This window comes from Oncorhynchus mykiss, chromosome 18 (genome assembly GCF_013265735.2).
Source record: "Oncorhynchus mykiss isolate Arlee chromosome 18, USDA_OmykA_1.1, whole genome shotgun sequence".
Classification (NCBI taxonomy): Eukaryota; Metazoa; Chordata; class Actinopteri; order Salmoniformes; family Salmonidae; genus Oncorhynchus; species Oncorhynchus mykiss.
Window position 1 is genome coordinate 6,335,819 of NC_048582.1, and position 24,514 is coordinate 6,360,332.

General features: G+C 45.1%; 2 protein-coding genes across 6 annotated transcripts in view; both read left to right on the plus strand.

Moving 5' to 3' along the window:
- Nucleotides 1–15,963, plus strand: part of ubac2 (UBA domain containing 2) — a 32,881-nt gene extending 16,918 nt beyond the window's left edge. Inside the window, exons 5-9 of one of the 2 annotated variants that reach the window (XM_036951484.1) lie at nucleotides 505–628; nucleotides 6,014–6,061; nucleotides 6,192–6,440; nucleotides 14,260–14,463; nucleotides 14,558–15,963. In XM_036951484.1, the coding sequence (XP_036807379.1) occupies nucleotides 505–628; nucleotides 6,014–6,061; nucleotides 6,192–6,440; nucleotides 14,260–14,463; nucleotides 14,558–14,671 (739 nt within the window). In that variant the 3' untranslated portion in view covers nucleotides 14,672–15,963. The remainder of the gene's footprint in view (nucleotides 1–504; nucleotides 629–6,013; nucleotides 6,062–6,191; nucleotides 6,441–14,259; nucleotides 14,464–14,557) is intronic. The other variant, XM_036951485.1, reaches the window with a different exon arrangement.
- A 134-nt stretch (nucleotides 15,964–16,097) lies between these two features.
- LOC110512784 (transmembrane 9 superfamily member 2-like) overlaps nucleotides 16,098–24,514 on the plus strand; it is a 32,499-nt gene continuing 24,082 nt past the window's right edge. For 2 of the 4 annotated variants that reach the window (XR_005037352.1, XM_036951482.1), the window contains exons 1-4: nucleotides 16,098–16,450; nucleotides 17,201–17,268; nucleotides 19,640–19,733; nucleotides 20,197–20,324. Coding sequence is in view for 2 of the 4 variants with exons in the window: in XM_036951482.1 (XP_036807377.1) it covers nucleotides 16,301–16,450; nucleotides 17,201–17,268; nucleotides 19,640–19,733; nucleotides 20,197–20,324 (440 nt within the window). In the remaining 2 variants the exon portion in view is untranslated. The remainder of the gene's footprint in view (nucleotides 16,451–17,200; nucleotides 17,269–19,639; nucleotides 19,734–20,196; nucleotides 20,325–24,514) is intronic. The other 2 variants (XR_005037351.1, XM_036951481.1) reach the window with 1 other exon arrangement.

The window sequence follows — 24,514 nt, forward strand, 5'->3', positions numbered from 1 at the left end:
TCTCACCTCCCCTCTCTCCTTCTCTCCTTCCCTCTCCTCTCTCCTTCCCCTCTCTTCTCTCCTCACCTCCCCTCTCTCCTTCCCTCTCCTCTCTCCTTCCCTCTCCTCTCTCCTCACCTCCCCTCTCTCCTCCTCACCTCACCTCCCCTCTATCCTCCTCACCTCCCCTGTCCTCTCTCCTCCTCACATCCCCTTCCCTCTCCTCTCTCCTCCTCACCTCTCCTCTCTACTTCCCTCTCCTCTCTCCTTCCCTCTCCTCTCTCCTCCTCACCTCCCCTCACTCCTTCCCTCTCTCCTCCTCATCTCCCCTCTCTCCTTCCCTCTCCTCTCTCCTTCCCCTCTCCTCTCTCCTCCTCACCTCCCCTCTCTCCTTCCCTCTCCTCTCTCCTCCTCACCTCCCCTCTCTCCTCCTCACCTCTCCCCTCCTCTCTCCTCCTCACCTCCCCGCTCTCCTTCCCCCTCCTCTCTCCTCCTCGCTCTCCTTCCCCCTCACCTCTCCTCCAGGCTAGGCCCATTGTTCAGCCTGTTTGTACCTTTCTACTCCTCCATCCCCAAGGTTCCAGTCACTCAACTCCTTGGTCAGATCTCCATAACTAACAAGTCCCTGGTTTACATTGTAGGCCTGCAGGTATGTAGTTACATAGTTTTCAGCAATGTGGGGGTCAATGGTTAATATGTAGAGTTACATAGTGTTCAGCATGGTGGGGGTCAATATGTAGAGTTACATAGTGTTCAGCATGGTGGGGGTCAGTGGTTAATATGTAGAGTTACATAGTGTTCAGCATGGTGGGGGTCAGTGGTTAATATGTAGAGTTACATAGTGTTCAGCATGGTGGGGGTTAATATGTAGAGTTACATAGTGTTCAGCATGGTGGGGGTCAGTGGTTAATATGTAGAGTTACATAGTGTTCAGCATGGTGGGGGTTAATATGTAGAGTTACATAGTGTTCAGCATGGTGGGGGTTAATATGTAGAGTTACATAGTGTTCAGCATGGTGGGGGTCAGTATGTAGAGTTACATAGTGTTCAGCATGGTGGGGGTTAATATGTAGAGTTACATAGTGTTCAGCATGGTGGGGGTTAATATGTAGAGTTACATAGTGTTCAGCATGGTGGGGGTCAGTGGTTAATATGTAGAGTTACATAGTGTTCAGCATGGTGGGGGTTAATATGTAGAGTTACATAGTGTTCAGCATGGTGGGGGTCAGTGGTTAATATGTAGAGTTACATAGTGTTCAGCATGGTGGGGGTTAATATGTAGAGTTACATAGTGTTCAGCATGGTGGGGGTTAATTTGTAGAGTTACATAGTGTTCAGCATGGTGGGGGTTAATATGTAGAGTTACATAGTGTTCAGCATGGTGGGGGTTAATATGTAGAGTTACATAGTGTTCAGCATGGTGGGGGTCAGTGGTTAATATGTAGAGTTACATAGTGTTCAGCATGGTGGGGGTTAATATGTAGAGTTACATAGTGTTCAGCATGGTGGGGGTTAATATGTAGAGTTACATAGTGTTCAGCATGGTGGGGGTCAGTGGTTAATATGTAGAGTTACATAGTGTTCAGCATGGTGGGGGTCAGTATGTAGAGTTACATAGTGTTCAGCATGGTGGGGGTCAGTGGTTAATATGTAGAGTTACATAGTGTTCAGCATGGTGGGGGTTAATATGTAGAGTTACATACTGTTCAGCATGGTGGGGGTTAATATGTAGAGTTACATAGTGTTCAGCATGGCGGGGGTCAATATGTGGAGTTACATAGTGTTCAGCATGGTGGGGGTCAGTGGTTAATATGTAGAGTTACATAGTGTTCAGCATGGTGGGGGTTAATATGTAGAGTTACATAGTGTTCAGCATGGTGGGGGTTAATATGTAGAGTTACATAGTGTTCAGCATGGCGGGGGTCAGTGGTTAATATGTAAAGTTACATAGTGTTTAGCATGGTGGGGGTCAGTGGTTAATATGTAGAGTTACATAGTGTTCAGCATGGCGGGGGTCAATATGTGGAGTTACATAGTGTTCAGCATGGTGGGGGTCAGTGGTTAATATGTAGAGTTACATAGTGTTCAGCATGGTGGGGGTCAATATGTAGAGTTACAGTGTTCAGCATGGTGGGGGTTAATATGTAGAGTTACATAGTGTTCAGCATGGTGGGGGTTAATATGTAGAGTTACATAGTGTTCAGCATGGTGGGGGTCAGTGGTTAATATGTAGAGTTACATAGTGTTCAGCATGGTGGGGGTTAATATGTAGAGTTACATAGTGTTCAGCATGGTGGGGGTCAGTGGTTAATATGTAGAGTTACATAGTGTTCAGCATGGTGGGGGTTAATATGTAGAGTTACATAGTGTTCAGCATGGTGGGGGTCAGTGGTTAATATGTAGAGTTACATAGTGTTCAGCATGGTGGGGGTTAATATGTAGAGTTACATAGTGTTCAGCATGGTGGGGGTCAGTGGTTAATATGTAAAGTTACATAGTGTTCAGCATGGTGGGGGTCAATATGTAGAGTTACATAGTGTTCAGCATGGTGGGGGTTAATATGTAGAGTTACATAGTGTTCAGCATGGTGGGGGTTAATATGTAGAGTTACATAGTGTTCAGCATGGTGGGGGTTAATATGTAGAGTTACATAGTGTTCAGCATGGTGGGGGTCAGTGGTTAATATGTAGAGTTACATAGTGTTCAGCATGGTGGGGGTTAATATGTAGAGTTACATAGTGTTCAGCATGGTGGGGGTCAGTGGTTAATATGTAGAGTTACATAGTGTTCAGCATGGTGGGGGTTAATATGTAGAGTTACATAGTGTTCAGCATGGTGGGGGTCAGTGGTTAATATGTAGAGTTACATAGTGTTCAGCATGGTGGGGGTTAATATGTAGAGTTACATAGTGTTCAGCATGGTGGGGGTCAGTGGTTAATATGTAGAGTTACATAGTGTTCAGCATGGTGGGGGTTAATATGTAGAGTTACATAGTGTTCAGCATGGTGGGGGTCAGTGGTTAATATGTAAAGTTACATAGTGTTCAGCATGGTGGGGGTCAATATGTAGAGTTACATAGTGTTCAGCATGGTGGGGGTTAATATGTAGAGTTACATAGTGTTCAGCATGGTGGGGGTTAATATGTAGAGTTACATAGTGTTCAGCATGGTGGGGGTTAATATGTAGAGTTACATAGTGTTCAGCATGGTGGGGGTCAGTGGTTAATATGTAGAGTTACATAGTGTTCAGCATGGTGGGGGTTAATATGTAGAGTTACATAGTGTTCAGCATGGTGGGGGTCAGTGGTTAATATGTAGAGTTACATAGTGTTCAGCATGGTGGGGGTTAATATGTAGAGTTACATAGTGTTCAGCATGGTGGGGGTCAGTGGTTAATATGTAGAGTTACATAGTGTTCAGCATGGTGGGGGTTAATATGTAGAGTTACATAGTGTTCAGCATGGTGGGGGTTAATATGTAGAGTTACATAGTGTTCAGCATGGTGGGGGTCAGTGGTTAATATGTAGAGTTACATAGTGTTCAGCATGGTGGGGGTCAGTATGTAGAGTTACATAGTGTTCAGCATGGTGGGGGTTAATATGTAAAGTTACATAGTGTTCAGCATGGTGGGGGTTAATATGTAGAGTTACATAGTGTTCAGCATGGTGGGGGTCAGTGGTTAATATGTAGAGTTACATAGTGTTCAGCATGGTGGGGGTTAATATGTAGAGTTACATAGTGTTCAGCATGGTGGGGGTCAGTGGTTAATATGTAGAGTTACATAGTGTTCAGCATGGTGGGGGTTAATATGTAGAGTTACATAGTGTTCAGCATGGTGGGGGTTAATATGTAGAGTTACATAGTGTTCAGCATGGTGGGGGTTAATATGTAGAGTTACATAGTGTTCAGCATGGTGGGGGTCAGTGGTTAATATGTAGAGTTACATAGTGTTCAGCATGGTGGGGGTTAATATGTAGAGTTACATAGTGTTCAGCATGGTGGGGGTCAGTGGTTAATATGTAAAGTTACATAGTGTTCAGCATGGTGGGGGTCAATATGTAGAGTTACATAGTGTTCAGCATGGTGGGGGTTAATATGTAGAGTTACATAGTGTTCAGCATGGTGGGGGTTAATATGTAGAGTTACATAGTGTTCAGCATGGTGGGGGTTAATATGTAGAGTTACATAGTGTTCAGCATGGTGGGGGTCAGTGGTTAATATGTAGAGTTACATAGTGTTCAGCATGGTGGGGGTTAATATGTAGAGTTACATAGTGTTCAGCATGGTGGGGGTCAGTGGTTAATATGTAGAGTTACATAGTGTTCAGCATGGTGGGGGTTAATATGTAGAGTTACATAGTGTTCAGCATGGTGGGGGTCAGTGGTTAATATGTAAAGTTACATAGTGTTCAGCATGGTGGGGGTCAATATGTAGAGTTACATAGTGTTCAGCATGGTGGGGGTTAATATGTAGAGTTACATAGTGTTCAGCATGGTGGGGGTTAATATGTAGAGTTACATAGTGTTCAGCATGGTGGGGGTCAGTGGTTAATATGTAGAGTTACATAGTGTTCAGCATGGTGGGGGTTAATATGTAGAGTTACATAGTGTTCAGCATGGTGGGGGTCAGTGGTTAATATGTAGAGTTACATAGTGTTCAGCATGGTGGGGGTTAATATGTAGAGTTACATAGTGTTCAGCATGGTGGGGGTTAATATGTAGAGTTACATAGTGTTCAGCATGGTGGGGGTCAGTGGTTAATATGTAGAGTTACATAGTGTTCAGCATGGTGGGGGTCAGTATGTAGAGTTACATAGTGTTCAGCATGGTGGGGGTCAGTGGTTAATATGTAGAGTTACATAGTGTTCAGCATGGTGGGGGTTAATATGTAGAGTTACATAGTGTTCAGCATGGTGGGGGTTAATATGTAGAGTTACATAGTGTTCAGCATGGTGGGGGTCAGTGGTTAATATGTAGAGTTACATAGTGTTCAGCATGGTGGGGGTTAATATGTAAAGTTACATAGTGTTCAGCATGGTGGGGGTTAATATGTAGAGTTACATAGTGTTCAGCATGGTGGGGGTCAGTGGTTAATATGTAGAGTTACATAGTGTTCAGCATGGTGGGGGTCAGTGGTTAATATGTAGAGTTACATAGTGTTCAGCATGGTGGGGGTTAATATGTAGAGTTACATAGTGTTCAGCATGGTGGGGGTTAATATGTAGAGTTACATAGTGTTCAGCATGGCGGGGGTCAGTGGTTAATATGTAAAGTTACATAGTGTTTAGCATGGTGGGGGTCAGTGGTTAATATGTAGAGTTACATAGTGTTCAGCATGGCGGGGGTCAATATGTGGAGTTACATAGTGTTCAGCATGGTGGGGGTCAGTGGTTAATATGTAGAGTTACATAGTGTTCAGCATGGTGGGGGTCAATATGTAGAGTTACATAGTGTTCAGCATGGTGGGGGTTAATATGTAGAGTTACATAGTGTTCAGCATGGTGGGGGTCAGTGGTTAATATGTAGAGTTACATAGTGTTCAGCATGGTGGGGGTTAATATGTAGAGTTACATAGTGTTCAGCATGGTGGGGGTCAGTGGTTAATATGTAAAGTTACATAGTGTTCAGCATGGTGGGGGTTAATATGTAGAGTTACATAGTGTTCAGCATGGTGGGGGTCAGTGGTTAATATGTAAAGTTACATAGTGTTCAGCATGGTGGGGGTCAATATGTAGAGTTACATAGTGTTCAGCATGGTGGGGGTTAATATGTAGAGTTACATAGTGTTCAGCATGGTGGGGGTTAATATGTAGAGTTACATAGTGTTCAGCATGGTGGGGGTTAATATGTAAAGTTACATAGTGTTCAGCATGGTGGGGGTTAATATGTAGAGTTACATAGTGTTCAGCATGGTGGGGGTCAGTGGTTAATATGTAGAGTTACAGTGTTCAGCATGGTGGGGGTTAATATGTAGAGTTACATAGTGTTCAGCATGGTGGGGGTCAGTGGTTAATATGTCTCTGTGTTGTGTTTCAGCTCCTGACCTCCAGTCCGTTCATGTGGCTCGTTGCTCTCAGTGGACTGGTGAGTTCACACCACACTGACCCTGTTGCATAGCAACCAGCATTACCCAACCCCGTTATCTCAACCACAGCCGCTTCTTCAGAAGTTGTAAATCCACACGTCTGAACCACACAGCGCGTGTTCCCCTCAGGTCTCTGGGAAGCTGTACCACGGAAATGCTCTGGGGGTGCAGCGGCTGCTCTTCGTGCCCCGGTGGCTGTCCCGTGTAGGGGCCTTCGTCCTGGAGCCCCTGTTCTCTGGGCCCCCGCCCCCCAATGAACCCCCCCTGGGTATGGGGGCTACTCTGGACATCCAGAGACAGCAGAGGATGGATCTGCATGATCAACAGATGCTGCTGGCCCAGTTCCATCAGGCCAGGAGGAACCACAGACCACCACAGGTATGGACAGACATACACACACAGTACTACACACAGTACTACACACACACAGTACTACACACAGTACTACACACACACACAGTACTACACACACACACATACACACAAAGTACTACACACACACACACAGTACTACACACACACACAGACACACACAGACAGTACTACACACACACACACAGACTAATGGACATTCCATTTGACATGACCCTCCTTCTGATCTGTTTTGGCCAATCAGAAGCATGCATGCTTTTGCAGAATATTTAATGCAATCCTCTCATTGGCAGAATGAATGTCCTTCACATGCAAAGGCTACTTGAGTTTATAGTCCTGCCTTTCCAACACACAGCTCCTGGCGGTCTCTGTCTTCTGAACTGATGTGCAGGCAGGGCTCTTCTAAAGTCTACGTGACCTTTATTCTGTATAGAAACAATGTTTATATTTATATTGGCCATTTTAGCTTTGATGACATCAGAAGCTCTGTTTTGACATTTGCCTTTTTTAAATAATTGTTCATAAATAATAATAATAATAATAATAATAATAATAATAATAATAATAATGCCAGTTATTTAATATTAGAAGTACAGCAATCATTCTGGCATTGTTGCAAAGCTCAGATTCTCCCCATTTTCAATTGACCCAATGCTATTTAACCCCCTACGGCTGTTATGATGGGGAGAAGATCAGAGCTGTAAACTGATCCAATGCTATTTAACCCCCTATGGGCTGGTTATGATGGGGAGAAGATCAGAGCTGTAAACTGATCCAATGCTATTTAACCCCCTACGGCTGTTATGATGGGGAGAAGATCAGAGCTGGAAACTGATCCAATGCTATTTAACCCCCTACGGCTGTTATGATGGGGAGAAGATCAGAGCTGTAAACTGATCCAATGCTATTTAACCCCCTACGGCTGTTATGATGGGGAGAAGATCAGAGCTGTAAACTGATCCAATGCTATTTAACCCCCTACAGCTGTTATGATGGGGAGAAGATCAGAGCTGTAAACTGATCCAATGCTATTTAACCCCCTACGGCTGTTATGATGGGGAGAAGATCAGAGCTGTAAACTGATCCAATGCTATTTAACCCCCTATGGCTGTTATGATGGGGAGAAGATCAGAGCTGTAAACTGATCCAATGCTATTTAACCCCCTACAGCTGTTATGATGGGGAGAAGATCAGAGCTGGAAACTGATCCAATGCTATTTAACCCCCTACGGCTGTTATGATGGGGAGAAGATCAGAGCTGTAAACTGACCCAATGCTATTTAACCCCCTATGGCTGTTATGATGGGGAGAAGATCAGAGCTGTAAACTGATCCAATGCTATTTAACCCCCTACGGCTGGTTATGATGGGGAGAAGATCAGAGCTGGAAACTGATCCAATGCTATTTAACCCCCTACGGCTGGTTATGATGGGGAGAAGATCAGAGCTGTAAACTGATCCAATGCTATTTAACCCCCTACGGCTGTTATGATGGGGAGAAGATCAGAGCTGTAAACTGATCCAATGCTATTTAACCCCCTACAGCTGTTATGATGGGGAGAAGATCAGAGCTGGAAACTGATCCAATGCTATTTAACCCCCTACGGCTGTTATGATGGGGAGAAGATCAGAGCTGTAAACTGATCCAATGCTATTTAACCCCCTACAGCTGTTATGATGGGGAGAAGATCAGAGCTGTAAACTGATCCAATGCTATTTAACCCCCTACAGCTGTTATGATGGGGAGAAGATCAGAGCTGGAAACTGATCCAATGCTATTTAACCCCCTACAGCTGTTATGATGGGGAGAAGATCAGAGCTGGAAACTGATCCAATGCTATTTAACCCCCTACAGCTGGTTATGATGGGGAGAAGATCAGCTGTAAACTGATCCAATGCTATTTAACCCCCTACGGCTGGTTATGATGGGGAGAAGATCAGAGCTGGAAACTGATCCAATGCTATTTAACCCCCTACGGCTGGTTATGATGGGGAGAAGATCAGAGCTGGAAACTGATCCAATGCTATTTAACCCCCTACGGCTGGTTATGATGGGGAGAAGATCAGAGCTGGAAACTGATCCAATGCTATTTAACCCCCTACGGCTGGTTATGATGGGGAGAAGATCAGAGCTGGAAACTGATCCAATGCTATTTAACCCCCTACGGCTGGTTATGATGGGGAGAAGATCAGAGCTGGAAACTGATCCAATGCTATTTAACCCCCTACGGCTGGTTATGATGGGGAGAAGATCAGAGCTGGAAACTGATCCAATGCTATTTAACCCCCTACGGCTGGTTATGATGGGGAGAAGATCAGAGCTGGAAACTGATCCAATGCTATTTAACCCCCTACGGCTGGTTATGATGGGGAGAAGATCAGAGCTGGAAACTGATCCAATGCTATTTAACCCCCTACGGCTGGTTATGATGGGGAGAAGATCAGAGCTGGAAACTGATCCAATGCTATTTAACCCCCTACAGCTGTTATGATGGGGAGAAGATCAGAGCTGGAAACTGATCCAATGCTATTTAACCCCCTACCGCTGTTATGATGGGGAGAAGATCAGAGCTGTAAACTGATCCAATGCTATTTAACCCCCTACAGCTGTTATGATGGGGAGAAGATCAGAGCTGTAAACTGATCCAATGCTATTTAACCCCCTACAGCTGTTATGATGGGGAGAAGATCAGAGCTGGAAACTGATCCAATGCTATTTAACCCCCTACGGCTGTTATGATGGGGAGAAGATCAGAGCTGTAAACTGATCCAATGCTATTTAACCCCCTATGGCTGGTTATGATGGGGAGAAGATCAGAGCTGGAAACTGATCCAATGCTATTTAACCCCCTACGGCTGTTATGATGGGGAGAAGATCAGAGCTGTAAACTGATCCAATGCTATTTAACCCCCTACAGCTGTTATGATGGGGAGAAGATCAGAGCTGTAAACTGATCCAATGCTATTTAACCCCCTACGGCTGGTTATGATGGGGAGAAGATCAGAGCTGGAAACTGTTTAAAGGTGACGGGGAAAGGTCTCCACCAAAAACTGTAACACTTAATAATTATTATATTTTAGGCTTCTTTAAATAAGCCTGAAGCCCCCCCCCCCCCCCCCCCCCCCCCTCCACACACACACACACAAAAAACAATCTATCACTACATTTAGCTGTCATTTCTATATGGGGGTGAAGATGTCATTCTTGCATTCTATGGCCAGAAAATTACAATTTGAGGGCTAAATGAATAGGTTAATGGCCAATTGCAAGGAACACAAGCTACAGACACGGCTTGTATGAGTCATTTTCTCTGTATCAGAAATGAAGCCATTAGACACTTGTATATCTGAAGAAATACACATGTCAATAATGGTGACTCATAGGCAGTGTGAGCGGACCAAGTCATTGGGCGTCTCTCTAAAGAGGAAAGGTGGAATGAAGTAGGAGAAGGTTCTTGATTGAACACAGTTCTCTATTGAGGGCTTTGGGTCAACACAAACACTCCAACATAATCAATGAAAATCTTCCAAGGAAAAACATACATCTTCTTCTCCAGATGAAACAGGAACACAATATGATTATCTTTAAACTATAACAAAAAGTCACAGGATTGTCACCGTCTTAGTGGTTCTTCCTGGATAGCTCCTCTCTCTCGGTGGCCATCTTCCAGAGATAGTTTTCCCCACTCTCTGCTGGTTCCATTCTCTCTCTTATAGGGGAAGGAGGATATGTCATTAGTACCGTCAGCTGTGCTTAATTGACTCTGGTTACCTTGTCTCCCATGCCTTGTTGGGCTACTATCCGTGAGCCCAGCCTGCCCTCTGGTTACCTTGTTGGGCTACTATCCGTGAGCCCAGCCTGCCCTCTGGTTACCTTGTCTCCCATGCCTTGTTGGGCTACTATCCGTGAGCCCAGCCTGCCCTCTGGTTACCTTGTTGGGCTACTATCCCTGAGCCCAGCCTGCCCTCTGGTTACCTTGTTGGGCTACTATCCGTGAGCCCAGCCTGCCCTCTGGTTACCTTGTTGGGCTGCTATCCGTGAGCCCAGCCTGCCCTCTGGTTACCTTGTTGGGCTACTATCCGTGAGCCCAGCCTGCCCTCTGGTTACCTTGTTGGGCTACTATCCGTGAGCCCAGCCTGCCCTCTGGTTACCTTGTTGGGCTACTATCCGTGAGCCCAGCCTGCCCTCTGGTTGCCTTGTTGGGCTACTATCCGTGAGCCCAGCCTGCCCTCTGGTTACCTTGTTGGGCTACTATCCGTGAGCCCAGCCTGCCCTCTGGTTACCTTGTCTCCCATGCCTTGTTGGGCTACTATCCGTGAGATCAGCCTGCCCTCTGGTTACCTTGTTGGGCTACTATCCGTGAGCCCAGCCTGCCCTCTGGTTACCTTGTTGGGCTACTATCCGTGAGCCCAGCCTGCCCTCTGGTTACCTTGTCTCCCATGAATTTCCGATCATTGTGATGAGGGTTCCATTTATATCAAATCACATTTTATTGGTCACATGTTATTGCGGGTGTAGTGAAATGCTTGTGTTCCTAGTTCCAACAGTGCAGTAATATCTAACAATTCACAACAATACACACAAACCAAAAATTAAAACTGGCAACGCATAAACAATATAATTAGAGAGAGAAACTCAAAATACCAACGTGTGAGAAATACTGGACTTTATTAATGTTTCCATGGAACCAACCAAAATCATACAATTATTTAATACAAAATACATTTGACCAAAATCAAGGTTTCATAATTATTGTCACTCCTCATTTAGTACTTAGTGCCACCACCTCTGGCAAGGATAACAGCATGGAGTCTTCTCCTGTAATGTTTGACAAGGTTAAGGAACCCATTTGGAGGGATTTTGGACCATTCCTCAATGCAGATCCTTTCAAGATCCTTCACATTCGTGAGTTTGTGCTTATCAACTTCCCTCTTCAACTCAGCACACAGGTTTTTGATTGGATTGAGGTCCGGTGACAGATGGCAGAACATTGATGTTGTTGTCACAGAACCATTTCTGTGCGGATCTTGAGGTATGTTTTGGGTCTTGGTCTTGTTGGAAAGTCCACCTACGGCCAAGTCCCAGCCTTCCTTGCAGAGGCAACCAGATTGTCAGATACTTGGTGGAATTTATTATGCCATCAATCGTAACCAGGGCCCCTGGACCTCTGGAATTAAAACAGACCCAAAACATCACTGACCCCCCTCCATATTTCACCGTGCCTCTCCTTGTAGGCATCTCTGTTTCGACGCCAAACATGCCAATGCTGTATCTGACCAGAATGTTCCATTATGGCCTCATCTGACCAGAGTACCCTCTTCCAGTCATAATTTGAATTACGTTTGTCAAACTCCAAGCGCTTGCGTCTGTGTCTTGGGGTCAGAAAGGGCATTCTTCTGGCAACCCTTCCAAAGAGCCTGTGGTTGTGGAGGTGGAGTCTGATGGTGCTTTCTTCTGGCAACCCTTCCAAAGAGCCTGTGGTTGTGGAGGTGGCGTCTGACGGTGCTTTCTTCTGGCAACCCTTCCAAAGAGCCTGTGGTTGTGGAGGTGGCGTCTGACGGTGCTTTCTTCTGGCAACCCTTCCAAAGAGCCTGTGGTTGTGGAGGTGGAGTCTGACGGTGCTTTCTTCTGGCAACCCTTCCAAAGAGCCTGTGGTTGTGGAGGTGGAGTCTGATGGTGCTTTCTTCTGGCAACCCTTCCAAAGAGCCTGTGGTTGTGGAGGTGGCGTCTGACGGTGCTTTCTTCTGGCAACCCTTCCAAAGAGCCTGTGGTTGTGGAGGTGGCGTCTGATGGTGCTTTCTTCTGGCAACCCTTCCAAAGAGCCTGTGGTTGTGGAGGTGGAGTCTGATGGTGCTTTCTTCTGGCAACCCTTCCAAAGAGCCTGTGGTTGTGGAGGTGGAGTCTGATGGTGCTTTCTTCTGGCAACCCTTCCAAAGAGCCTGTGGTTGTGGAGGTGGTGTCTGACGGTGCTTTTTGAAACCTGGTGACCCCAAGACGCCACCAAGGCCTGCAATTCTTTGACCGTTATTATTGTGGATTTGGTTGCTTCTCTCCCCATCCTCCTCCCCATCCCCAGGGTGGAAAAATGCATTTGCATCCTCTAACCGTGAGGTTTAACTGTTCCATATCTTTAGAGGTCGTTTTATAATTGCCCTGACAGTGCTCAGTGATATATGAAGGTCTTCGACCAGCTGTCTCTTTTGAACTGACAGTTATTTTGTGGACAGCAGGATATTGCATGCGTGTTACCTCATGTTTATACCCTAGTGAAACAGGAAGTGGTGTAATGGCTCAATATAGTTCTTTAAGATTTAGGTACACGTAAATAAGTGGAATTTACTTCCTGGTTGAATTTTGGCAGATGTTACAATAATCATGAAGGGTGCCATTAATTGTGGAACCTTGATTTGGAGGGCATTGATTTTTATTTAAATCAAATTGATTTTGGTGGGTTCCATTGAAGCATTGATAAAAGTCCAGTATTTCTCACATGTTGGTATTTTGAGTTTCTTTATAATTTTGTTTTATTTTTGTAAGTATTGGTTGTGCATTGCCAGTCAGGGGTGCCAGTAATTTTGGAGCCCACTGTACATATGAGATGGGTAAAACAGTATGTAAACATTATTAAAGTGACCAGTGATTCCAAGTCTATGTAATAAGGGCAGCAGCCTCTTAAGGAGCAGGGTTCAGTAACTGGGTGGAAGCTACCTAGTGATGGCTATTTAACAGTGATGGCCTTGAGATAGATGTTTTTCAATTACTCTGTCCCAGCTTTGATGCACCTGTACTGACCTCGCCTTTTGGATGATAGCGGGGTGAACAGGCAGTGGCTCGGGTGGTTGTTGTCCTTTGTGATCTGTAACATCAGGTGCTGTAGGTAGAGGCAGGTAGTTTGACACCGGTGATGCGTTGGGCAGACCGCATCACACTCTGGAGAGCCCTGGGGTTGCGGGCGGTGCAGTTGCCATACTAGGTGATACAGCCCGACAGGATGCTCTCAATTGTGAATCTGTAAAAGTTTGAGGGTTTTAGGTGCCAAGCCAAATTTCTTCAGCATTCCAAAAGAGCATGTTGACAGGTAGCCATGCCTCTTTTAGTGTTAGATCAAAGGTACAAAATCTACTCTGACCAAAATATTATTGCAGATCACTTTGATGTGTTTAGCTTTTCTATAAAGGTTTGGAAAAACAGGGAGACCTTCTGCCTGTCACCTTTAACCTGTATCCAAGGCTTTGTATTTGTAGTCTATGGTTAATGATGGCTGTGGTTACTGACACAATAGCCATGTTGCCAGCTAAGTTATTTGTTGGTGCTGTGCCCTCTTCAAGGTGTCAGGAGCGTTTCCACAGGGATGCTGGACCATGTTGACTCCAATGCTTTCCACAGTTGTGTCAAGTTGGCTGGATGTCTTTTGGGTGGTTTCTTGATACACAAAGGAAACGGAGTGTTAGAAACCCAACAGAATTACAGTTCTTGGCACAAACCGGTGTGCCTGGCACCTACTACCATACCCCGTTCAAAGGCACTTAAATCTTGCCCATTCACCCTCTGAATGGCACACACAGACAATTCATGTCTCAATTGTCTCAAGGCTTTAAAATCCTTGTTTAACCTGTCCCCTCCTCTTCATCTACACTGGGAAAAATCACTTTGAACGGTCCTCTCAGAATTACAAGTTGGAAACTCGGGCATCATCCTAGAGCTCCAACTTCTCTGACTTGAAGATCACTGATGTCGTGATTTTTCCCAGTCTGAGAAAAAAAAAAAATCCCCAGTTCCCAGTTGTCTTGAACGCACCATGATTCTCCCTCTCTGTCCTTCCCAGAATGGCCTAATGAACTGGAACAGATTTTTCCCATCGCTGAGACACAGAGGACAGAACCTTCCCCCAGAGCTGCAGCCACACCCCTCTCCACAGCAGCTCCACCCCACAGCTCCACCACTGCTGGAGCCCACAGCTCCTCCACTGCTGGAGCCCACAGCTCCTCCCTTGGTCAACACTCCTGTAGCTGAAGAACAGGTGAGCACTGTGAGTGAGTGCGGACACGGAATTGCGTTTCTTTACCAGTTTCGTGTTAGCATTTCTCTGATGTTTGTGTGTGTGTTTATTTCTGTTTCCCTAGGTTGCCAGATTGATGGAGATGGGCTTCTCCAGAATAGATGCTCAGGATGCCCTCAGAGCATCCAACAACGACATCAACGTGGCAACCAACTTTCTACTGCAGCATTTAGGGTAGGGAGGAGTTTGAAAGATGTAGAACCTGAGAGAGAAAAACAACAGAATGAAGTGTGGGTCTGATCCAGTGAGCAGGGTCCTGGGGGTTTGAGGCCAGGGTGACCGGCCTGCTCTGGAGCTCCAGAGGACTACACAGAGAATAACTCAACACAGACTACACAATTACTATGAGGAAAGGAGAGGAGGAGGACAGTAATGCTGCTGCTGTCCACCGTGCTTCCTGAAGGGTGAAGAGGGCTGTCCACAGTGCTTCCTGGTAGTGGGTGCTCAGCCCTGTTCCAGATAGTTTGGATACTCTGTCCTGTCACCTTGCTGCTGAGGGACAGAGGAGGATCAGAAGGCTGCTATTCTCAGGGCTTGTTGCATCTAGTGTCTTCTCTATACTCTAGCATTACCGTGGTTCATTACGGCTTCCTCCACCTCACACACACCTTCGCCCAGAAAACACACACATTCGCCAGTCCCTAAAGGTTTTCTTTTGTGTCATTTGTCCATGGACCGTGATTACAGGAGTTTGTTTGCTTGACTTCTGCAGAATTAATGTACAATTCCTCAGAATTAATCTAAAATCTTAAAGGGGTTTGAAATGAGGAGAATATACTAAATTATGGAAACTGTCAATCTTGTATACTCAATGAAAAACGTCTGCACATGTACTACTTAGTGGATGGCTTGTATGTTTAGCTGCTCAGTGGCTACATTCTGGTTAACTACACTATGGAATAAAATCATGATGACAAGATATTAATTATTTAAACTGTTTCACTAGTTTTTCACAAAATCATTGAGGATTTAACACTTATTTATATAATTTTTTATTTACTTTTTGTTTTATGTGACTGACTGTATAAACGGGGGTGTGCTTGTTGTTCGGTTAACCTATGCCTGTGTGTGGTGTCATTATGCTACAGATTACAAATGATTAACAATTTAACAAACTGCTTCCAACCACTGAAATATATATGCAATGTGCTCTGCTGTGGTAACCGTGCTGCCCATACATCGTTACAACAGTATAATGGCCTAATGAATAAACCTACCTCTCACCTTCAGATGATTTTCTGCTTTAATTCACAGCATTACTCGTGTTTATTATGCTTTGGGATGACTGTGACAAACATGGCGAATAATAGTTCCCGTTTTGAGAGAAATATTAGTTTTACACTGCCATCTCCAGGTCGTTGTTGGAATAGGCACTTTCTGCCAGAGACGAAATTGTAAGGTGCTCTGAATGTTGCTGTTTGATTCTCAGCGGAATTAGAAATCATGACAATAAACCCGTTTTTAATTCTACATTTTTTTGTTGTCGGAAAATGTCTTCTCTTTAACACAAAGTGCTATTCTTTCAACAACAGCCCAGCCAACTTTACATCCAGAGTCCCATCATCCTCCACGGAAGAACACGTCCATGTAGACGCAGATGACGTGTCTGTCCGCTGCAGGAAAAGTCTCTGGGTTATGTAGCTACGGAGGGCAGACATATCCCAGCTAGTTAACGTTAGCTACCTTATGTCAACTGTCCTATCTGGTGAATTCAAATGCCAGCTAGCCTGTCACCCCCTGTGTAGACAGATATTAACGTTACGCCAAGAAACGTTTAGCTAACTAGGTTCGTCGAGAGAAGAGGAAAATGTGCTCCCTGCACAGAGCGAGAGGCTCTGTTTTGGTGATCTTCCTTCTGCTACACAGCGCTACAAGTTTCTATCTACCGGGTCTGGCCCCTGTTAGTTTTTGTGAACCAGGACAAACTGGGAAAGAGAATGAAGTACCGGACTGTAAGGTAGTTAGATCTAAAAAAAAAAAAAGTAAAAAATGCGCCGACGGTTTCATGCTATCTTCCTTCTAATTATCAGCTGGAAAGTAAAGCTAAGCTACCAGTTAACTTGCCTGCTAGCTGCTAATGTTAGCATTCTGAAACTCCTTGGAAGGGATCAGAACAGCTTGCTGTCTTGGTTACCATTTGAAGCTGGATAGCTGTCATAATGATGAATCACTAGGTAACGTTAGTAGAATCTAAAGCTAGTTAGAACCAGTGTTGTTGGCCAACCAGTCACAGTAAGCTATCTGTATTGCATATTGGTCGCTAGAAAGCTAGCTAGCTAATTAGCACCCCCTACGAGCTAGTTGGTGCTACTACTTGTGAGACAACTGCTTAACTTGTGTTGTAGACAGCTAATTAGTTCATCCATACTTTTGATCAGAAGTTACTTGCCATTAAAATGTTTAATTATGTCCCAAATTCCGTATTATCCTAATCTAAAAGAGAGCTGTCAACTGCATGACAGTTGTTCTTTGAGGAAGGGCCTGAATAAGAACTGATAAGAATCAATTCCACTGCGGAACAGGGCATAAAGACTGTAAAGTTATGTAGCCCTCCTCCCTCCCATTTCAGATCTCTAGTCGTTAGCCTAATTGTGCCTTTGAGAAAGAAAAAAAAACAGCTGTAATGTGTGCTGTATTCTAGATGTTGTTGCCGATATTTGTCATCTACCATTTTGAGAAAATAACTGTGCGTTTGATTGTTTTTCAGTCGACCATCGAGATATTTGTGAACAGACTGGATTCTGTGGAGTCTGTCTTACCCTATGAATACACTGCGTAAGTACATCAGGAACAACAACTTCTTATTGGTCTTCTACAATTCTCAGTCTTGCTGCAGAAGGCTGTGGGTTCGGTGCTTTTGGACAGTGTTCTTATTGTGTAGATGCAGACTTAGTGTACGGGGAAGATATAGGATGCGTTCCAAATGACTCCCTATACAGTGCACTACTTTTGACCAGAGACCTATGGGCCCGTGGCCAAAGGTAGTGCACTGTGTAAGGAATAGGGTGACATTTGTTAGGAACATGGTGAAGTCAGCCAGGGTAGGACTAGGCACACTAATACGGTCTGATAAACTAGAGCATCTCTCTGTCACCATCCTCTCTGACTCTTTCTCCTCTCTGTCACTCACCATCCTCTCCTACTCTTTCTCACCTGTCTCTTTCTCCCGCTCTGACTCTTTCTCCTCTCTGTCACCATCCTCTCCTACTTTCTCACCTGTCTCTTTCTCCTCTCTGTCACTCACCATCCTCTCTGACTCTTTCTCCCTCTCTGACTCTTTCTCCCTCTCTGACTCTTTCTTCTCTCTGTCACTATAGCAGCACCAGCGATATCCAACTGTGACTGGAATTCTGAAGTCCATAGACAATGTTAATAATACTCTATTGCAGTGCTTGACTTGGACAGGAACTCACTGGGGCTGAGTTCCGGCACCTCTTATAGAATATTAGCTCATACATAAAAGTATGATGGAGCTCCTGAACCTAAATACAAACAGTACTGGCACCTATTTCAGACCAAGTCCAGCACTGTTCTATTGCAGTAGTTCTGCTTCAACAAAATGGCTGCCTATCATGGTTTAGAGAAATAGTCACTAGAAGATATAGAAATTGGTTTAAGTCAACGAAACAGGCCAGTTTCAGTCCTTACTCTGGATCTGAAAACTCCAATGGCATTAAATCAAAGATGGGATACTTTGATAACAATAGCTACTTAGGGTTATTATGTGGCATCATAATTACTTTATTTATTATTTTCCTGAGTTAAATGTGATACTAGAGGCCTCAACATGCTCAGCCACAGGAGCTGGAGTTCTGTCACGCCGTTAGAGGACACTAATGCCCCTTTTCCACCAAGGGGTCGTGAAGAGGGTCAGGGGACTGTAATTGAAGTGACGTTGCAGTGTTAAGTGTGCGTGAGAAATGTGGCCTTCTTTATGTTAGCTTGCTGTGTGACGAGAGAGGGGAGGTTGTTGTTGTTGAAATCTGGGTATCAGAGAAAAAGTACCAGCAGCAGATGGTTTAAAAAGGAAGACAAAATGCTCCAGTTTGTGAACTGAAGTAGAAATCATATTAACGTTTCTGCGTTGTTGTTGTGGGAACTCTCAGGGCATGTTCATCTGGTTATGGGCTGGCTTGGTGTTGTGGGGAACTCTCAGGGCATGTTCATCTGGTTATGGGCTGGCTTGGTGTTGTGGGAACTCTCTCAGGGCATGTTCATCTGGTTATGGGCTGGCTTGGTGTTGTGGGGAACTCTCTCAGGGCATGTTCATCTGGTTATGGGCTGGCTTGGTGTTGTGGGAACTCTCTCAGGGCTTGTTCATCTGGTTATGGGCTGGCTTGGTGTTGTGGGGAACTCTCAGGGCATGTTCATCTGGTTATGGGCTGGCTTGGTGTTGTGGGGAACTCTCAGGGCATGTTCATCTGGTTATGGGCTGGCTTGGTGTTGTGGGGAACTCTCAGGGCATGTTCATCTTGTTATGGGCTGGCTTGGTGTTGTGGGGAACTCTCAGGGCATGTTCATCTGGTTATGGGCTGGCTTGGTGTTGTGGGGAACTCTCAGGGCATGTTCATCTGGTTATGGGCTGGCTTGGTGTTGTGGGGAACTCTCAGGGCATGTTCATCTTGTTATGGGCTGGCTTGGTGTTGTGGGGAACTCTCAGGGCATGTTCATCTTGTTATGGGCTGGCTTGGTGTTGTGGGGAACTCTCAGGGCATGTTCATCTTGTTATGGGCTGGCTTGGTGTTGTGGGGAACTCTCAGGGCATGTTCATCTTGTTATGGGCTGGCTTGGTGTTGTGGGGAACTCTCAGGGCATGTTCATCTGGTTATGGGCTGGCTTGGTGTTGTGGGGAACTCTCAGGGCATGTTCATCTTGTTATGGGCTGGCTTGGTGTTGTGGGGAACTCTCAGGGCATGTTCATCTGGTTATGGGCTGGCTTGGTGTTGTGGGGAACTCTCAGGGCATGTTCATCTTGTTATGGGCTGGCTTGGTGTTGTGGGGAACTCTCAGGGCATGTTCATCTGGTTATGGGCTGGCTTGGTGTTGTGGGGAACTCTCAGGGCATGTTCATCTTGTTATGGGCTGGCTTGGTGTTGCTGAAACAGAACGTTTGTCAACTCTCTTTTTCTCTCCTCGTATTCTTCAGGTTTGATTTCTGCGCTATCGACTCCGAGAAGCGCCCGTCTGAGAATTTGGGTCAGGTTTTGTTTGGCGAGAGAATTGAGCCCTCTCCCTACAAGGTGGGTGATGTACACACACACACACACTTTAATATCCTGTTGGTATTACATTTCTAATCTCATTACAATGTTCTGCACCTTCATACCTCACTCCGAATGACCGACTCCCCCTTCACTCTGGTGTGTACTACCTGTACCTACATACTAAATCAGGGATGGGCAACTCTGATGGGGGTGGGGGCCACAAAAAACCTGAACTCATCATGAGGGGGCCGCAGTTGCTCACGTGTCTATACCACATCTACCAACCCAGGATAACAAGTTTAGATTGCTACATTTGTTATCCAGTAAGCTATCTGAAATATGTTAGTTAACATGGGCTAGTTGGCTGACCATCACTGACTGACATAACAAGAGAGAAACTGCTGATTCACAGCAAAATGAGAAATGTCACCCTGTGTATTCTACTGGTCTAACTCTCAGCAGGAAGTTGAGTAAATCATTGTATGTCTGTGTGTTGAAGTTTGAGTTCAAGAAGAAGGTGGATTGTAAGCCGGTGTGTACTAAATCCTACAACACCAACAAGCCAGAGGACAAAGCCCACCTGGACTTTCTGAAGAAAGGCATGTTGCTCAACTACCAGCACCACTGGTAAGATATTCATACTGCTAACTACCAGCACCACTGGTAAGATATTCATACTGCTCAACTACCAGCACCGCTGGTTAGATAGTCATACGGGTTAGATATTCATACTGCTAACTACCAGCACCGCTGGTTAGATAGTCATACGGGTTAGATATTCATACTGCTAACTACCAGCCCTGCTGGTTAGATATTCATACTGCTAACTACCAGCACCACTGGTAACATAATCATACTGCTCACTACCAGCACCACTGGTTAGATAGTCATACTGCTCACTACCAGCACCACTGGTAAGATGTTCATACTGCTAACTACCAGCACCACTGGTAAGATATTTATACTGCTAACTACCAGCACCACTGGTAAGATATTCATACTGCTAACTACCAGCACCACTGGTAACATAATCATACTGCTCACTACCAGCACCACTGGTAAGATGTTCATACTGCTAACTACCAGCACCACTGGTAAGATATTTATACTGCTCAACTACCAGCACCACTGGTTAGATAGTCATACTGCTTAACTACCAGCACCACTGGTAAGATAGTCATACTGCTTAACTACCAGCACCGCTTACTACCAGCACCGCTGGTTAGATAGTCATACTGCTAACTACCAGCACCACTGGTTAGATAGTCATACTGCTTAACTACCAGCACCGCTTACTACCAGCACCGCTGGTTAGATAGTCATACTGCTAACTACCAGCACCACTGGTTAGATAGTCATACTGCTCACTACCAGCACCACTGGTTAGATATTCATACTGCTTAACTACCAGCACCGCTTACTACCAGCACCGCTGGTTAGATAGTCATACTGCTTAACTACCAGCACCGCTGGTTAGATAGTCATACTGCTTAACTACCAGCACCGCTGGTTAGATAGTCATACTGCTAACTACCAGCACCACTGGTTAGATATTCATACTGCTAACTACCAGCACCACTGGTTAGATATTCATACTGCTTACTACCAGCACCGCTGGTTAGATAGTCATACTGCTAACTACCAGCAACACTGGTTAGATAGTCATACTGCTTAACTACCAGCACCGCTTACTACCAGCACCGCTGGTTAGATAGTCATACTGCTAACTACCAGCACCACTGGTTAGATAGTCATACTGCTTAACTACCAGCACCGCTTACTACCAGCACCGCTGGTTAGATAGTCATACTGCTAACTACCAGCACCACTGGTTAGATAGTCATACTGCTTAACTACCAGCACCGCTTACTACCAGCACCGCTGGTTAGATAGTCATACTGCTAACTACCAGCACCGCTTACTACCAGCACCGCTGGTTAGATATTCATACTGCTAACTACCAGCACCGCTTACTACCAGCACCGCTGGTTAGATAGTCATACTGCTAACTACCAGCACCGCTGGTTAGATAGTCATACGGGTTAGATATTCATACTGCTAACTACCAGCACCGCTTACTACCAGCACCGCTGGTTAGATAGTCATACTGCTAACTACCAGCACCGCTTACTACCAGCACCGCTGGTTAGATATTCATACTGCTAACTACCAGCACCGCTTACTACCAGCACCGCTGGTTAGATATTCATACTGCTAACTACCAGCACCGCTTACTACCAGCACCGCTGGTTAGATAGTCATACTGCTAACTACCAGCACCGCTGGTTAGATAGTCATACGGGTTAGATATTCATACTGCTTAACTACCAGCACCGCTGGTTAGATAGTCATACTGCTAACTACCAGCACCGCTGGTTAGATAGTCATACGGGTTAGATATTCATACTGCTTAACTACCAGCACCACTGGTTAGATATTCATACTGCTAACTACCAGCACCGCTTACTACCAGCACCGCTGGTTAGATAGTCATACTGCTAACTACCAGCACCGCTGGTTAGATAGTCATACGGGTTAGATATTCATACTGCTTAACTACCAGCACCGCTTACTACCAGCACCGCTGGTTAGATAGTCATACTGCTAACTACCAGCACCGCTGGTTAGATAGTCATACTGCTAACTACCAGCACCGCTTACTACCAGCACCGCTGGTTAGATAGTCATACTGCTAACTACCAGCACCGCTGGTTAGATAGTCATACGGGTTAGATATTCATACTGCTTAACTACCAGCACCGCTTACTACCAGCACCGCTGGTTAGATAGTCATACTGCTAACTACCAGCACCACTGGTTAGATAGTCATACGGGTTAGATATTCATACTGCTTAACTACCAGCACCGCTGGTTAGATAGTCATACTGCTTAACTACCAGCACCGCTGGTTAGATAGTCATACTGCTAACTACCAGCACCACTGGTTAGATATTCATACTGCTTACTACCAGCACCGCTGGTTAGATAGTCATACTGCTAACTACCAGCAACACTGGTTAGATAGTCATACTGCTTAACTACCAGCACCGCTTACTACCAGCACCGCTGGTTAGATAGTCATACTGCTAACTACCAGCACCACTGGTTAGATAGTCATACTGCTTAACTACCAGCACCGCTTACTACCAGCACCGCTGGTTAGATAGTCATACTGCTAACTACCAGCACCACTGGTTAGATAGTCATACTGCTCACTACCAGCACCGCTGGTTAGATATTCATACTGCTCACTACCAGCACCGCTGGTTAGATAGTCATACTGCTAACTACCAGCACCACTGGTTAGATATTCATACTGCTTAACTACCAGCACCGCTTACTACCAGCACCGCTGGTTAGATAGTCATACTGCTAACTACCAGCACCACTGGTTAGATATTCATACTGCTAACTACCAGCACCGCTGGTTAGATAGTCATACGGGTTAGATATTCATACTGCTAACTACCAGCACCACTGGTTAGATAGTCATACGGGTTAGATATTCATACTGCTTAACTACCAGCACCGCTTACTACCAGCACCGCTGGTTAGATAGTCATACTGCTAACTACCAGCACCACTGGTTAGATAGTCATACTGCTAACTACCAGCACCGCTGGTTAGATAGTCATACGGGTTAGATATTCATACTGCTAACTACCAGCACCGCTTACTACCAGCACCGCTGGTTAGATAGTCATACTGCTAACTACCAGCACCACTGGTTAGATAGTCATACGGGTTAGATATTCATACTGCTAACTACCAGCACCACTGGTTAGATAGTCATACTGGTTAGAGATTCATACTGGTTAGATAGTCATACTGGTTAGATAGTCATACTGGTTAGAGATTCATTCTCTGTTTTGTGCAACAGACACATACCTAATTTTCCTCTGAATTGAGATGTAAACACACATTTCCCATACAGTAAGTCTAGAGTTCACAAGCTGGGATTCAACCCAGACTTCAGACACCTGCACTGACTCATGTGGCCAATAGGTGTCGAGCTTGGCTTGTATTGTCCTCTTGACCCCATAGACACCACTGACCCAATCCCAAATAGATCCCTGAACATTAGGCAGTTGTGAAGATCTGAGAGGATGTGATTGACATTGACCAGGGGTAGGCGACTAGATTAAACCTCGGACTGATTGTTGTCGGAGTGGATGGGAGGGTGGGTCAGAACATCATCATGATAATCATTTGTGCACTGCAAATTGACCATAACTACGCCCCAAAAAGAGATTGCATTTGAAAATAACATTTTTATACCATGGTCACATTGATACGATTAAATATTTATATAAAAATAAATTTAGCTGGTCTTTTTTGACCCAAATCTAAAATACAACAAAATAAATACTAACTTTGGTGCCCCAAAAACCACTCTTGTTGCCGAGCGCTGGTATCAGATATATGGTGAAACTTCCTCCTAGCCTATCAGAGGACAGGGTGGAGTTATTACCATATAGCTCACACCTCTCAAATCCAATCAGATCTCCACACGTGTTTAGGGGTCGGTTTGGGATTGGACCACAGTCTCAACCGCACACTGTCCTTAACCCTGTGTCTACCTCTCCTGTACCTCTCCTGTATAGTGGACAACATGCTGTATCTCTGTGTCTACCTCTCCTGTACCTCTCCTGTATAGTGGACAACATGCTGTATCCCTGTGTCTACCTCTCCTGTATAGTGGACAACATGCTGTATCCCTGTGTCTACCTCTCCTGTATAGTGGACAACATGCTGTATCCCTGTGTCTACCTCTCCTGTATAGTGGACAACATGCTGTATCCCTGTGTCTACCTCTC